The following is a 16,891-nucleotide window of genomic DNA, read 5'->3' on the forward strand; positions in this document are numbered from 1 at the left end:
AATTCCAATTTGAATATGAATTCATCTACAATTTCACAGAACTGTTTTTAACATTTTGAACACAAATTGAAATAAATTCACTTGTATGAGTTCCTGCAATTTATAATTAAAAACATATTTTATCATATCATTACTGTGGCCTTCTGCCACAAAAGATTCACATTCTAGATAAAGTGTTACATCTATATAAATGAAAGATTCTTAATATCTTTTAAGAGCATTGGGAAGATTTTTAAAGAATATTGGAAGGTTTCCAAATGAGATGAGGGTGTTTGACACATTACTCAATTTTCTAGAGATGAAAATGATTTGCTCACATCTGATTAGCACATTAGCCAAATCCTTTCTACAGCTTTAAAAAGCCTTAGGTGTTTATGTGGGCACATCACTTTTGTTTCTAGACAAGCAGACACTTAAAATTTTGGAGAAGGTTTTGTAATTATTCTAGTATGAAAGTTTTAGAATACAGAAAGTGGAATGATGGTATGGCACTTAGTGCTGAGGCCTTATAACTCTTGCCTCCTGGGTTTGATTCTGGAGTGAAACACCTTCTGTGTGACATGTGCATGTTCTCTGCATGTTCGCATGACTGCATGAGTAGTGGTTTCCTCCCATCACACAAGACACACTAGCTGGGTCAATGGGTGTCTGGAGATTTTCTCATGTGTGAGTGTGTCTGTGAGCCCAGCGATGGACTGGCAACCCATCTAGGAAGCAGCCTTGAAGTAATGACACTAGTAGCAACACATTATGTCCCAGAATTCTGGTAACATGAATTTATAATCTGCATTTAGGAGCTGTAATTTATATAAAGTAAGAAAAAAAATCTGAACACACCCTAGAATGGGGTGCTATTATTTAGCAACCCATTAGCATTCCATTCCATTAGCATATCCATGATAAAAAGTGATTCTGATTGGATAACATAATACAGAGTAAGCATTCATATCAAGCAAGTCAGCTGTTTTTAGACAAAACCAGAGTCTGAAGATAGAAAACTGACACAGCATTCTCATTAATTGAAAGGTAAGGGGTTTTATTAAAATGTTTATCATTTATTTACTATTTTGTTATTATTGCATTATTAGGAATTTTACTCTTTGGACTGATTTTGTCTTTTTTGTGTCTTTTCTGTTTAATATTTATATCATAGCAGTTGAAAGCTTTGTTTTTTTTAAAAAAACCTTTTCTATTTTTGAAGTGTTTTTTTTCTATGAGTAATTCTACGTATTGTGTTTGAATTTAAATTGCATATGAAGTTCTTTTTTAATATACTTGCTGAAATCAGTCAACATTTTCCAAAGAGATGAATATGATTTTAAAGTAAGGGTAATCACATTTTTTCAGATTTGTTAAACCCTCATCCCCCAAATCAGATAAATATACAGCTAATTGAATGATGCAGAAATCCACCCTAATGCTGTTTTTAAAATATACTTGTATTTAATAGTTTTCATTTCATTAGATAAAAATGTTGTTAATTACAGCAAAAGCAGTCTGGTTTCATGACACCCTGTTTGATGTAATTTTAGCAAATATACTTTTTATGTTACCAGTCTAGGGTTAGATTAAACAAATGCAGTACATAAATAATATGTTTATTCTTATTATATAACAATGATTAGAGATAATATAATGCTAATGTTGAATTAGGCTCATATATTCATCAATTCATAAATGGAAGGAAACAGGTTATTAAATCCACCATTAACTATAGTGTCATAACCACCCATGAAGAGATCATTCTCTCTCACATTGTAATAATCATTGGTAATTCATCTTGTAACCTCAAAAGAAGTCTGGTAGTGAGCAATTCTAAGAAAATAGAATTAATGTGTTGGCAAAGTCACTATTACTTGCTGGGAATCAGACAGCACTCAGACAGGTGTCAAAGGTTATTCTTTAATTTGCCACGTGTAATAAGACTGTATAAGAGTTTGCATTTGTGAGCACTGTTGGTTTGCATTGAGATACATGTTGCAAATTCTCAGGAAAGTGATTGCATTTTTAAAAGTCTACCTCCTGGTGGATTCTTCTTCTATCAGCTGTCAGTAGTACACATGTCTTTATCTGTAACCTAATCAACTTTGTAAGGGGGGTTCTCTATTTACAATCTTAAGTACAGTAATTGTATTACTTGCATTCATTACAGTTGAAGTTGAATTCAATACAGTATTGGCTTAGTTCTCAGTATTTAATGAGTTATGATATTATAACATCATTACAGTTTACTAATATCATATATCTTTTGATGAGGCTTTTAATGAAATGCTCACTGGGACCCTCAGTTATAAGAAAACCATCTTGAATTATTATTACAACAAGAAAACAGAATACCAAAAAACAATGTATTTTTACAGGAGGAGATTAAGATATGAAGAACATAATCTTGGTGTTGGGTCTTTTAAGCTCTTGTCTAGCTGCTCCTGTAAGTACCTGAAACACTACATGATATCAATGTCTTAAATACTGACATCTTACACTCACACTTTTTAAACTTACTTATTTGTGTGGTGATTTAGGTGAATCAAATGCATGAGAGAAAAGCCAGATCTATCAGTTATGAGGTAAGAAATAGATTTGCTGTAAGATTAAAGTCCTGTCATTTCATGTTCTGATGTAAAGAAAATATTTCACCAGGGTTATACTGTAACGATCCATTAAATTACAATTCTTTTCAAGATAATTATACTCAGCATAATTTTATTTAGCATAATGCCATCTCTTTTCATCACTGGGATAATGTTTACTGTATTTGGTATGACTGTGTATTTATTGGAGCTTATTGTATTATTTTAGCACTTGTGTATGAACGATTTCTTTACATAAATGACTCAAGACATTGAGGTCTTAGACTATGATTAAAAGTGCAAGCAGGTCTTACTGCGCCTTCTTAAACCAAAGCACTTGATGGTGCTCCAGGTGTTGTCTTGGTATATATGGTAATCCTATGATGACATGAACTATTCTCCCTACTGTATATGATTGGCTCAAAATAGAGATCACATATGTGGGGTAATGCCGAAGTGATTGTAATTTTGTCATTTTATTAGGTTGAAAGATTTGCGTTGCAGTTAAATATTTTATTAAAATTATTTTCAAAAGAAAGCCAGATTCAGCCACTTAAAGTCAATGGTCCTGAATTGTCCAGCACAACAAAATACCCTGATTCTGAACTGGTTTAAAATAACAGTTCCAGGTTTTCTCAACTAAATTAGTTTTTTTCTCCCTTTTGGACACCTTGCTCAAATTTGTAGATTTTTTTTTTATAACTAATTATTCTACACAGTCTCTGTCTATTACTTTAAGGATCTCAGGAAATGTGAAAAATCAAGATGCTGATTTTTTAACCAGATGTTTGTTCTTACATAGGATTTTGGATTCATGATGCCAAGGATGATGCAGACTTTCTCAAGATATCCCTTTCCAATTCCATTTCCAGTTCCAAGATTTCCGATTTCTCTTCCTTCTCAGCCACTTCCCCCTCCAATAATCCTCTTACCTGCTCCTATGGCTCCTTCAGTTCCAGAGCCCTTGCCTCCCATTATAATTATCCAGCCGGACCAGCCTGCACCAGACCCCGCCTCTCCCCAGCCAGTCCCACCTTCAACCGGCCCAGGCAGTACTGCTCCTTTCGCTCCAGTTTACCTCTTTCCAAGAATTTATCCCAAACAAACTCCCATTCAACCAGTACAACCTCTCTAATCCACTAATGAAAACATTAGAAATTGTATCATTGGTGAAGGTTAAAGGAATATAAATACTGTACTAGTCTGTCAAAAAAGACAAATATATGTTGTTTTTATACCTAAATGGTTAACAATTTCTAATACTGTACACAAATTCCTAATTGATTTGACAACAATAGCACAGGAATAACACATGACTATTTAAGAAACATCTTCCTAGTTCTTCTGCAATTCAGTGTGAATTTAAATCTCTTCAATAATACCTGATCACATTGGATAGTGTGCATGCAACTCAAATTGTATAGTGTCACATTTCATACAGCTAATTCCTTTATACGGTTTCTTTTAAAACCTTGTTTTTACCCTTCCACATACATATCAGGTTGTTGTGCTTCCGAGTTCCAAAACTTAATGCTCTTAATATTGGCACATAGAACATGAGGTTTGTCATTCATCATGTGATTCCAAAACTTGCATGGACTATAAGTTAATTCATGTAAATTCCTCTGCTAAAGAACAATATGGCATAAATAAATAACAGCTCAAATTTCACTAGAAGAGGAAAATGCCTACCCATGTATGATGAACAATGAACGGTAGCTTCTCACTGTGTGTGCATTATGTGGTTTTGCATTTAACTGAAGCCCTAAAAAGGTACAGGGTAATTTCAGACTCATTGTTCATTATACATTAGTTAGAACAGTTATCCACAAACATATCCATATACAGATTCCTGTAGTGATCCTCTAATTACAGCCCCCAGATTGAAATGGGTGATAATCACCCTTTATCCACATTTGTTGTTTTTTATCCACTAACCAATCCAAACACATGGATCTCCTTGAATGCCTAGTGGCAGCAAGTACAGAATTGATCTATAATGAGGCACATTTTCAAAAGCATTCAGAAAAATTAATTATACCATATCAGATGTTTTATATACTTCTATAAAATTCACAATAATTATCCATGTAACATTAATGAATAATGATTGTTGTTGTACAGTTACTTTTGTCACCTTATTACATATGGGTGCAATTTTCCAGTAATACTTTCTTAAATGACATGCAAGAGCGTCCAATTCAACAGCTTTCTTTCAATTGAAACCAGGAGATGCAACAACTGTGACATATACAGACAAAAGTGCAAAATAATGCTGTTCAGTCTCATTAAGATGTCAAATGATTAAGTTTTTCTCTCATGTTTTGTGACACATCTCATGTTTCTTATGCCACCTCTAACATGGACTATGTTAATATGAAATATTCATATTTTTTTTATTTATTTTTATATACACAATAAAGCCCATACAATACACAAAGACAAACCTTATAACTCTATGCCAGAATGGTGTTATTCGTTAAATAACATTGATCTGTATTTTCCAAAGCAGAATACAAATTTCAAATACAGGGAAAAGGGAGAGGCCTCTCCTAACTTTGAAAGGTGTTAGGCTTGTTTTGATTTTCTTCTGAGACTTGGTAACACTGTGTAGAATTTCAGATTAGACAGGTTGTCAGAAGATGTCTTACACTGAGAATTATTCATTCAAGAATTACTGAGCTTTAACATTTAACTACAGATGGTGATTTTATAATTAAAATGAGCATATTCATCCAGATCTGAAGATACTATAGCTGTACTTTATATGGGCTCATGTGGTTTATATGAGCCTTTAGGCATGGAAGAAATGCTGCTCTTTAGCTGAAAACCAAACCCTGCTAAAGTGTTGTTCACTAGCAGCAGCAAGAAACAAAGATATTTTACTGACTAAAAAAAAACACTTGACAATAAAAACAATACTATAGCATGTACTAAAGATATAATTATAAACAAAAGATTAACATCTCAGGGCAGCTAAAGTCCAAGCACACAGTCATGACAAGTACAGCAGAGTAAAAAGACAAAGCAGCTGGATTGTCCATTGAGATTTCCTGACCCGGATATCGTGGATGATCCTGACGGAAGACTGGGTACCTAAGAAGCTCAACATTCTGAAAACATTTCAAATTCCACTCAGCAGGGAACGATTCTAAAAAGGACAAAGGCTAAAAAATCATTGCACTCAATGCCAACAAAATTTGGTTTCATGTAAAAGTATGCAAACAAGATGAAAACAAGTACTAAATCAAATATGTGGTGAAATAATATTTTTGTCTCAGCGTTATAAAGGTTTTTTCAAGTGTTGTATTGTTTCTATAGACATGTATGCAAACAACTACAAAATCTAATTAAACTAAAAAAATGAATGCCTGCACACATTTAGTAGTAAGAATAATGATTAAAATGTGTAATAAAACAGCAACTGCATGAATGATTAATGTGTTTTGCTTATAATTATGACAACTACTGTATGTAACATTTTTTTTACTGTACTGTTTAAAACTTACATGTATTTATTGTATATTGGAAAGTGAAAACTTTGATCTCTGAAAGAGAATTTGAATGCTAGAAGAAAAAAATAAAGTCATTGCAAAGGTCACAACATATATCAGCTATAACCCAAATCTGTTTTTTTCTTCTATGTACCACATATAATTAAGTGTACACTGCTTGCCTTGTATTCCATTATGTAAGACAATTAAATGACACATGTCTGGATTACGTGCAAGTGTTTCCATAATCCTAGGTGCTCAAGTGTTTATTTTACAAGGAAATTATACCTATCCAGCACTGAGTCCATTCTTCTGCTGAAATACTTGACAAAAAACAAAGAGGTAAACAAAATAACAACAGACATATACACACTGTATTCATTACTTAGGCATATGATTAAAGTGTGCAGTTAAAAACAACGAAAATGCCATCCTTTGTCTCTTCAATTGAGTCTGTTTACATCTGTTTTACGATGGTTGGAAAGGCATGTCATTTTAGGATTTGCTTTCACATGCTTTCATTATAAACAATTACTATGCAAAGAAATAGTGCAGGTTTACTAACATTCATATAGAAACTATACAACATGTCTTGTAGTTTTGAAATTCAGCATACTGTAGTAAACTGTATGCCTTGAAGAAATGAAAAACGCATTTAGAAATGTTTTCATTTTTAGAAGGATTCTTTCAGTTTCGTGGTCTGTGAAGATTATCTCTATCTAAAGCAAATACTTTTCTACAAAGCATAATTATGTTGTGCTATAACATCTGCTTCTTTTAACATATCTATATTTGCGAATCATCTAAATCTACAGTCAGCAAAAAATAATTACTTTAAATGACTACTTATTAGCATAACCACCTCCCTCAGACCAATTAAATTGTACAAGGAATTATTAAATACACCTGAATGATTTTGCTGTGGTGAAGTCAAAAGTCAATTTAACAACAGTGTTTTATTAAACATACACATAAAACCCCCATTCCTATATTTGTATCTGCATAATCAATCTTTAGTTCCTCCTTTGTAAATTAAAAAATATTCAAAGTTGCCTCTAATTTGTGTTGGGTTTCTGCTGAGTTTGCCCAATGTATGTTGCAAACACACCCAATCTGGTCATTCCTTATGCACAAAAGGTATTACTGCAGGTACACATGAATAGTAATGAATATATGCAGAATATTGTCTGTTTTTTATACATATTTTATTTCTGGTTTATATAATATTCACCTATAAATATAGCCTCTAATAAAGTATTATTTTAATTGTTTTTCATTGAGCATGTGGACAAAAAAGAAGAAGATGCCAGAGTGCATAAAAGGAAAAGGTAAGGATAATTACCACCTTGTTATTGTTTCCAAAGATCAAATATTGACATTTGTACTGATTTGGCTCACAAAGATGTTTTGCTTATTGAGAAACTGACAAACCATAACTTGTAAACGTGAATCATCAAAAAGCATGCCAAAATGTACTGTACATGCGTAGATTTTTAGTTTTCTTTTCTTTTCAGCAAATAACTGGGTTATTACATCATAGTTGTGTCTGAAAAAAATGTGCTTGCATGCTTATTTGGTGTAAAAGCCCCCATTAAATTCATAGAGGTTTCTCCTTTACTGCTGATTGGTTAGCGCACAATTAAGATCATATTTAAACAGCAGTGACAGGATTGGAGCAGAGACCTGCAGGAGTTTCAACTGAGACACGTATCATGCTGTCAATACTTTAAGGGTCTGCCAAATCAGGCACTGCCAGCAATGGAGCATCCTGAAAGAGGTAAAGTCGTTCATCCTTGCTCCTTCTTTAGAAAAAGGAGTGGAATGTCCATGCAGAGCTTATGACTTGTTCATTTTTAATGCTGCAATAATTTACCAATGTTTTGTTTTAGGAAGTGGCTTCAAAATGAAGTCGCTCTTGCTCACTTTTTTGTTCCTGGTGAGCTTCAGCAACTCTGTTCCTGTAAGTAAGGATTACAGTTTACCTGAATATTACTTTGAGGAGACACGTTTGATATGATGATTCTCACTTTATCTACTGTTATTGATTGTTGGTTGTTGATTTTAGGTCTCTGAGAAACATTCTCGTAAAGCTAGATCTTCAAGCTTTGAGGTAAGAATAAGAATAACTAATGTTTTTAATAACTCCTTATTAAAGAAAGAAGATACAATTAGATTGTTATTTATAAGTCAAACAAGGGATTAACAATTGTTCCTTTAAAATACTGTATTAAACAGAGCAAAATAAATGTGCATCTTTGTAATGTTACAATACATATAGAGTACAAATGTATATGATGGAAATATAACCAATTCATAACTTCACAAACTTAGAAGTGTTTTTTAAGGGTGATGTTGTGGATGTCACAATAATTATTAGATCCCAATCAATTGAAAATTTTTTTAAGCAACCAAAATTTGCAAAATATAAATCAGTATAATAAATCAAATCATTTTTATGGAATAGAGTACAAGCATCAAAATCCAGGTCTCGGATTCATTACTCCTTTTTAAGATGGCATTAAACTTTTTTTTGTATGAGTTCATTTTTGGCAACTTCAATATTTGGTCTGAAATTAAATTATCTCGACTAAGATAGACCTACACCAAACACATTGGAAAGTTGTTGAAGTATCATGAGCTTATTTAAAATATTGCAGTACATACTGTACATATGTTACAAAGTTAAAAAAAATAAAATGGGATTTCAGTGTTTTCTAATTGCGTTTAACTTGTGTGTCAAAATCAAAAATGCAGTTTTACAATAAAAACTACAGCATAACCATCTAAAGACTTTTGTAACTTTCGTTGAGGATATTTTGATTATTTTGGCAAAAAAAACATCTTGACATTTTAACTTAGTGTTAAAAACCATTGCATTGCAGCTGTCTCTTTCAACATTGTTTTGGATACATTAGGCATATGAGGTGGGAAAATAGTTGATGATTAGAGCAGGGTCCTGGGTTCGATTCCAGAACTAGGGTGTCTTCTGTACGGGTTTTGCATGTTTTACCTATGTTAGCATGAGTTTCTCCAAAAACATAGGCTTGCACCACCTCCCAGAGACATACTGACGGAGTTAACAGGAGTTTCTAAATTTTCCCTGTCTGCGTCCTGCAATGGAATGGTGCCCATTAAACCATCCAGGGTGAAGTCCCACCTTTAACTGATGTCTTGATATCCTGTCTTCCTTCAAGAAACAGCTGGATGAGTCCTTCAGATCAGTTAGCTACTGGCAACCAAATGAGTCAGACAGGCCGTGTGGCCTCCTTTCAATAGAAATCTTTCTTATTTTCTTATGGATGCATATTTTGGGCATGCCATCTAATTTCTTACAGTTCAGCAAGGATGCACAATGCTGCAATTTTATTTAGATTACTTTTTGCCTGTTAAAGCTGATGTAATTATGTTCTACAAGGAATAACAACACCCAAGAATCAGATGCTTGAGATTCTTTATTGGGTATTTAGGTATGGTATTGGCTTAACCATCTTGGTTAAGGGCCACCCACAGGACGAGGAGGCTTGGACCCCTGCAGAGGATTGACCAAGGGGCAGCTGCACAGGTGGAGATGGGGTAGAGGATGCAGGAGACGAAATATAGAAAGAGATGGATTTACTGTATGTGATATCTATAGTTTTGGAGAACTAACATTGGGAAATATGATTTAAAACTGTTGGCTTTAGAAAATAACTTGGTTGCCTTCATCCCTCCTGAAATTCCATTTCACAAAAATATGCAATGACCCTGCTCACTGTTAAAATAGTGCCTCAAGAGACTATAGTATAGATTTGTCTGAGGTTAAGTACAATCTGAAAACAAAACAATAGGAAAATATTTTGATTGATTTAGGATTATATTTATCTGAATGACCATCTATATAAAAACAATTATTTTGTCAATAAATTAACTTGCCCTCCTATTAAAAGTTGAGACACAGTATAAAGTTATTTGCATAACTAGGCCCTTGACGTGGTTCTTAAGCCAACATATTTTCTGGGGTCTCCAATCCATATTTACTTGTAAGCTCAAGCTGAAAATGATTCATCACCAAGTGATGAAAGAACTTTGATTAATTTGATGCATATTTGTTATTTATTTCTGTTTTATCTGTGCATGATTATTATGAAGTTCTTTCTAAAATTCTGTAAGGATGCAACTCTCCTGTTTCCACAGCTAAATCTTGACAACTGTACTGCACAATGACCATTCTTTTTCATAACAGAGAGCAAAGAACTTGTGGATCACAACTGATTAGCAGCAGAATTAATCTTGTTTTTTCGTGTGTTTTATTTGCAGTCTATGGGAGGATTTGCACAAGGAAGGTTGACAAAGCCTGTCCGAAGTGCTTTTCCCTACCCTGTCCGATATCCAGTCTACAGGTCACAAGCTTCTGCTCTTGGTCACGCTCCTGTACCCCCACTTATAGTTCGCCCTCCCATCCCTCCTCCACCGCCTGCTCCCCGCTTTCCTCCCATCATAATTCGGCAGCCTGCCCCTCCCCCCCCTCCTCCCCGGTTACCTCCCATTATCATTTCCCCACCTGCCCCTCCTCCACCAGCACCCCGGCTGCCCCCCATCATCATTCGCGCTCCTGCCCCTCCTCCTCCAGTTCCCCAGCTGCCCCCCATTATTGTTCCTGCTCCTGCCCCTCACCCTCCTCCCTTTCCTCCTCTGCCACCCATCATCATTCGACCTCCAGCCCCTTCGCCTCCACCAGGTCCTCCTCTGCCACCCATCATCATTCGCCCTCCAGCCCCTTCGCCTCCACCAGGTCCTCCTCTGCCACCCATCATCATTCGCCCTCCAGCCCCTTCGCCTCCACCAGGTCCTCCTCTTCCTCCCATTATTGTTCGCCCACCTGCCCAACCGCCACCGCCTCCTCCAGCACCCCCACTGCCTCCCATCATTGTTCCTGCACCTCCACCTGCCCCTGCGCCTGCTCCCCCACTGCCACCCATTATTGTCCGCTCTCCCCCTGCCCCACCACCCCAGTTCCCAGTCCTACCCCCCATTATTGTCTTGCCAGGGTTTGGTGACTCAGAAGATCCTAGTTCTGGCCCAGGCCCAGGACCAGCACCAGGCCCAGCACCAGGTCCAGCACCAGGCCCAGGACCAGGCCCGGCACCTGGACCATCACCAGGCCCAGCTCCAAAGCCAGGCCCCGGACCTCAAGACCCATTTCAACCACCCATCATAATCATTTCCAGTCCTCCAGATCCTGCTCCGCAACCCTCCCCACCGGTCATCTTTATGCCAGGGGTGGGGGATGACATCTACTTTGGAGAGGATGGAGGACTTGTGTTCGGAGATGGAGGAAACGGAGGGGGTGGGCGGGGAGACAATGGCAATGGCGGTGGGGGTGGAGGAAAAGGTGGTGGAGGAAATGGGAATGGGGGTGGGAGAAACGGTGGAGTAGCTGGTGGATACATGAATGGAGTAGGATATGGGGGAGGAAATGGTGGAGGAGCTGGTGGATATGGGAATGGAGGTGGATATGGGGGAGGAAATGGGGGTGGGGGCAATGGGGGAGGTGGTGGTGGGGGTGGATATTTGAGTGGGTTAAATGGAGGTGGGAGAAATGGTGCAGGTCCTGGTGGAGGTGGAAATGGGGGTGGAGGAAGTGGAGGTGGCAGAAATGGTGGAGGATCTAGTGGATATGGGAATGGAGGCGGTGGAGGATATGGGAATGGGGGAGGAGGATATGGGGGTGGGAGAAATGGTGGAGGAGCTGGTGGATACGGGGGTGGGGGAGGAGGCAATGGGGGAGGTGGCGGATTTGGAGGTGCTGGGGGTGGATACGGGCCTGTAGCTCCCCCAGTTTTCATCTTCCCCATTGCTGATGATTTAGCTGGACAAGGTCCTTATCCCCCTTCTCCTCCAGCTGATCCCTCCAGTCCTACTATCTTCATTATCCCTGATGGCAAAGGACAACCAGTAAATGGTGGATATGATGTTATCCCCATCGGCTTCCAGAAAGCTCCCAAATCTACCAGCAGTGACAGGAGAGGAACTGTGGGACAGTCATCTTCCTACAGACCCAACGTGCAAAGGTCCAGTCAGGGAAGCAGATCACCCAGAAGCACAATAGTGCAAAAGGGATAAGTAAAGTGATAAAAGACCATTGAGAGAGCCACAGGAAAGTGATTTTCAACATATTCATGTACTCACCTACTTTAACACCAACTCATAATAATGTGACTTCAGCAATAAACACAGAGCTATGCATGTTTCTTCTATATTTTGTTAATGAATAACTATTTGAAAAAAGTATTGATAAAGAAGACACTAATTGTATTTCCACATCACCAAAAGTAATTTTTTTTATCTTTGCTACTCTTGAAAACTATGCATATCTATGCATATATTCCATTTTATTCCTAAAATTTAAAATCACCTTATTAAATGTAATTACCTCACTATTAAAAACATAGAGTATGTTGAATACAGAAAATGCAGAAATGTGAACTTTTCGGATAATATAATAATTCTCAAGGAACTCAGGCTTAAACCAAATTTTCTTGCAATGAAATTATTTGCTGTTTCATAGCTGGAACTCTGTGCCTTTGTGTTTCTTTTGACACCACTCTGTGTAAAAGACATTTATTTGTTAATGTATTTGCTAACAAAGTCTTCTGAAGTGTTAAAAATAAAATGTAAATAACAATATTCCCCCAGTTATTTGCCTTTGTGTTGGAACTGATCCAGTTAGGTAGAATGTATTCCTCATACAGAGTATGTGTTAAATATACCAGACTTTACATTAGACATTGTCATATTGTAGTAAATGAAGGCTTAACTATGAAAAAATATATTTTAAGTTAACAGACTTTCACTATCATAAATGTCAACACATCAGCCATGACGTCAAGTATAAATATGTAGAAAAAAAAACATTGGTGCTGTTTTATCTAAAGAATCTAATTTTCATTTAACTAAAAGACCAGTTTATTAAAAGATCGCAAGTTGAAGTAGAAATAAATTATAAATAGTATTGAATACAATACTAAATCTCTTTTGTTGTGTTTTTCTGTGGCATTCCTTATAATTACACTGTCAGGAACTCACAATTATTCATAAGTCTGGATTTGGTTTACCATAGGACATGTTTGGATTTGCAAAGAAAAAAGAGGTTTCATAGACAATAACAATAAGTTCTAGTGAATGTAAAACATAACTCACGAAACAAAGCTTTGGCAATAAAATATTACTACAGTGCAAAGTCTTTACTTACACTACTACTGAAAGAGAAGAAGTGATAGCTTCTGAGTTTTTTTAAAGCAATACATGTGATGGTAGTTCTTGTGCCAAAATGGCCCATGTTGTTTGTGGATGAGTACTGGAGTAACATTGAGAAATGCAAGTCAGAGCAGAAATGGTGTGTTCTTTATATTGTATATTAATGTAAATTCTACCTAATTGCAAAATTCCATTTTATCATGACACTATATACAATTATTTTAACTTATTATCATTAGTAATACGTATAGAAATATGTTTTCAGCAATAGAATTTCAATTGTTGTTTAAGGTTTAGAAAAGTACTGGTTATACATTACAGACATTTTAAAGTGATTGTATGAAGGCTTTCCTGAATCTAATACAAGCTTACATGTTGCAATTCAAGAACTAAAGTGAATCAACAATGTACTGTAAGTGAAATGAGATGCTTTTGTTTATGGACACACACTGAAACAAAAAGCAATGCTGACCCAACATTAACATTGGTCCATTTAAACTAGTAACCAGCTGCTTTAGCTCATTAAGACCTGAGCTGTAAGTAAAATTTGCTCATGCAGTGTCCCTCCAGGACAAGGATTGGATATCTCTGATACACAGTACATCATTAAGATGCAATGCATAGAAAAAAGTAATAGAATTGCTAGTATTGCAGATAGTGTATACTATATGAAGAAGAATGACCTTGGTAATCCTTCTGGGTTGTTGTTGGTATGCACTGTTCAAACCCCCATTCAACTTTCAAACAGTCATGGTGTTTCCAGGCTCAATTTGACAAAAAAACACAGAGTCAAATGCTACTAGTAACTTCCACTTCCTAAATGTCACATCATTTAACTGCTTAATGACTAAAGTCAGTTTTTACAGATTAACTATCATTTTGCTCAATCAATTTTGCTTTTTTGAGAAGCTACTGTATGTGCATTTTTATACTGCATAACTAATAAACTATAGTCTACAGTCTAAGTACTGTTGTTGACACAAGCAATGACCAAACCCTAAAAGTCTGATAACTATTCTCACCAGCAAAAGAATACAATACAGAAAGATGTATTTATGTTTTTAACACAATATCTTTGAAGTTTGCTTAAAGATGTTCTTAAAAGTAACAGATTTTGAAGAACTGGAATAGAAAATGTGCAGGGATCACTATTAACTTTAAGTTTAAAATGCAAGATGAGTAATTATGCGCTCTTCATTCAGCTAAGGTAGGCTGAATTAATTTTTCCTCTGTTTTGTGCAACAGATCAAACATCCATGTCTTTGTTTCACCTATTAAGTACAAGTAGATTATGACTGATATTGATCTGGAAATTTATCAAAACTTCATCAACCAAAATATTTTGGTTAATGGTACGAGTGATTGTGATGTATCTGATAACCTAGATCAAGAAATGTTTCAAAAATGATTGCTGCTGTCATCCTTTTCTTATCATATCCCCTTATCCAAAGTGACTTTCAGTACAGGTATGAAATGTCTTTAATACATACAAAATGAACAGTCACAATTACAGTATGTACTTACATCAAGCTTACAGAATAAAAAACAAGGGAAGTACAAGCTAGTAGCCCCTAGTACACAGACAGTGTGGACACTGTGCAGCAACAAATGCAGCCTGGTGTCATTCCCTCCATGTTTACAGTGAACAGGAGAAACCAGCAGACCACAATACTGGCCTGAGAGTCAGTGACTCTAAGAGCAACTATGCTACTGAGTTACTCAGGAATGCAACTAAGATCTGAGAGCCCACAGGTGCTGTCTAAACACATGTTCTTGAGCAGGCACTGAAATGTGGTCAGGGATTGAAGAGTTTTGATCACTGTGGGCACATCATTCCACTGCTATAAAGAAGGGCAAAGAATGAGACATGAACAGGTTCTGGAAGTGCAGGAATACAGAGAGGGTACAGAAAGTCTGGCAGAACAAAAGGGAGGGGGAGAGTGAGAGGGGTTGTACACCTACAGAATGGAGAAGATAAAAGGCAAAGACTAAAGTTCTGAATCAGATGTGTGTGGCTGTAATAAGCAAGTCATAAAGAAAACAATCACTAGTGTTTGCTTTCCAGTTTTCCCAACACATGTTGATTTTCCTTTTTCATGTATTTCTGGATCATGAGGTATATTTGCATTTTCTTTTCACTGCATTAAGGATTTGAAAAGTCCCATGTTGCACAGTGTTGACTTACACAGAAATTTGATATAGCGATGTTAAGTTTGATATAGTGAATTTGATATCAAATTTGATATAGTGGAAATAGATAAAGTATATACAGCAAATTTTGATATAGTGCTGGTTATAGCTTTTGCCCAAGATTGGCAACATCATAGTACCTTGTGTCATATGAGCTGATTCTACCCAATCACCTGATTCTACCCAATTCACTCTGCTGAAACTAGATAGGCTGACTGGTATCTACATACTGTATCACTTTATTGGGGGGAATTAGCACTGCTGTCTGTAGTTCCAGTGTCCTGGGATGGATTCTGGGTATCTGTCCAGGAAGAGTACATTATTTGATTATGTCTGAGCTTGTTAGACTCTCATCAAGTGCCCCAGTTACATCTTTAATCACATTTACAGATTACATAACCATATTTATCTTTAGCATGATAATTCTGAATAAGGGTCCTCCATTTTAAAAATCTTTAACTTTGCAGAAGAAGCCAATAAAAAACGTACATTCCAATATGAAACTTCCCCTTACATGGAGAGGTTAATTTGGCAGTGAACAAATATGCTAAGAACCAATTGATGGAGCTGAGAATACAAGAAAAGGATTTTTACTGTTGCACTGACAAAATAATGTACTTACTACAACTGTCATTTAAAATTTGTTAAAGCTAAATCCCTGGTTTCTTTCAAGTAAAAAAAGTTAATTTAGTCCATCATTTGGTGATCTGAATAGGAAAGATGTTCTGGTCTTCTGGTTTTCATTCTATACTGAATTCTTAATGACCTGAACTAAGTATGAATTAAGTGTTTGCTTTCTAGGTCTTTACTCAGTGAGGATTACAAATTACATTCTAGCGGACTGGTCGACTGCGGCACACTTGAAATTGGAGTGAATATTAGTATGGAATTTCGGAAAACCTGAGAATGGTCAGATATTGCAATAAGCTGCTTTAGATAGATTGATAAGACTTTATTGATCCCGAAGGGACATTGAGGTGTTACAGCAACCCAGCCCAAGACAAGCATGACAGACATCAGAATAGACTAAAATTTAAATAAGTACAGCAATACAAAATAAAATAGAGTTTGGCAAAATGTGCATAGGTATAAATAGATTGAAAGTACCACAGTATATCAATGCAGTGTCCAAAAGGTACATGAGTGCAACATGCTGTCCATAGATGAGCAGATAAAGGGCTAACAGTCCTAGCCTAGGGCAGGGTTATACACCCTGACAGCCGCCGGGAGGAAGGATTTAGTTTTTTTCAGTATTCTTTGCCTCTTCTTGTAGCACAAATTAGTTAATGTGTTTATTTAAAGGTGCATGATATTATGACTGTGCCTAATATCGAATAATAGCATGAGGCAGGTACATACACAGAAATGATTTCATAACTTTTCAAAAGCATTCTTTTCTGT

The 16,891-nt window shown here is 36.3% G+C and overlaps 1 protein-coding gene and 1 long non-coding RNA gene across 2 annotated transcripts; both read left to right on the forward strand.

The window, feature by feature from the left end:
• The first annotated feature begins 965 nt into the window (after nucleotides 1-965).
• Nucleotides 966-3,813, forward strand: LOC148672837 (uncharacterized). The gene is made up of 4 exons (XR_015935884.1): nucleotides 966-1,026; nucleotides 2,361-2,428; nucleotides 2,523-2,567; nucleotides 3,373-3,813. It is a non-coding gene; the product is annotated as an uncharacterized LOC148672837 (long non-coding RNA).
• Nucleotides 3,814-7,706: 3,893 nt separating this feature from the next.
• Nucleotides 7,707-12,730, forward strand: LOC148672838 (uncharacterized). Its single transcript, XM_088628801.1, has 4 exons — nucleotides 7,707-7,841; nucleotides 7,954-8,024; nucleotides 8,130-8,174; nucleotides 10,361-12,730. Exons 1-4 carry the CDS (start codon nucleotides 7,823-7,825, stop codon nucleotides 12,164-12,166), a joined length of 1,941 nt encoding a protein of 646 aa, XP_088484927.1. The 5' UTR covers nucleotides 7,707-7,822; the 3' UTR covers nucleotides 12,167-12,730.
• Nucleotides 12,731-16,891: the final 4,161 nt, after the last annotated feature.

This window comes from Lepisosteus platostomus, chromosome 4 (assembly GCF_059453375.1).
Source record: "Lepisosteus platostomus isolate fLepPlt1 chromosome 4, fLepPlt1.hap1, whole genome shotgun sequence".
In the NCBI taxonomy this organism is placed as follows: domain Eukaryota; kingdom Metazoa; phylum Chordata; class Actinopteri; order Semionotiformes; family Lepisosteidae; genus Lepisosteus; species Lepisosteus platostomus.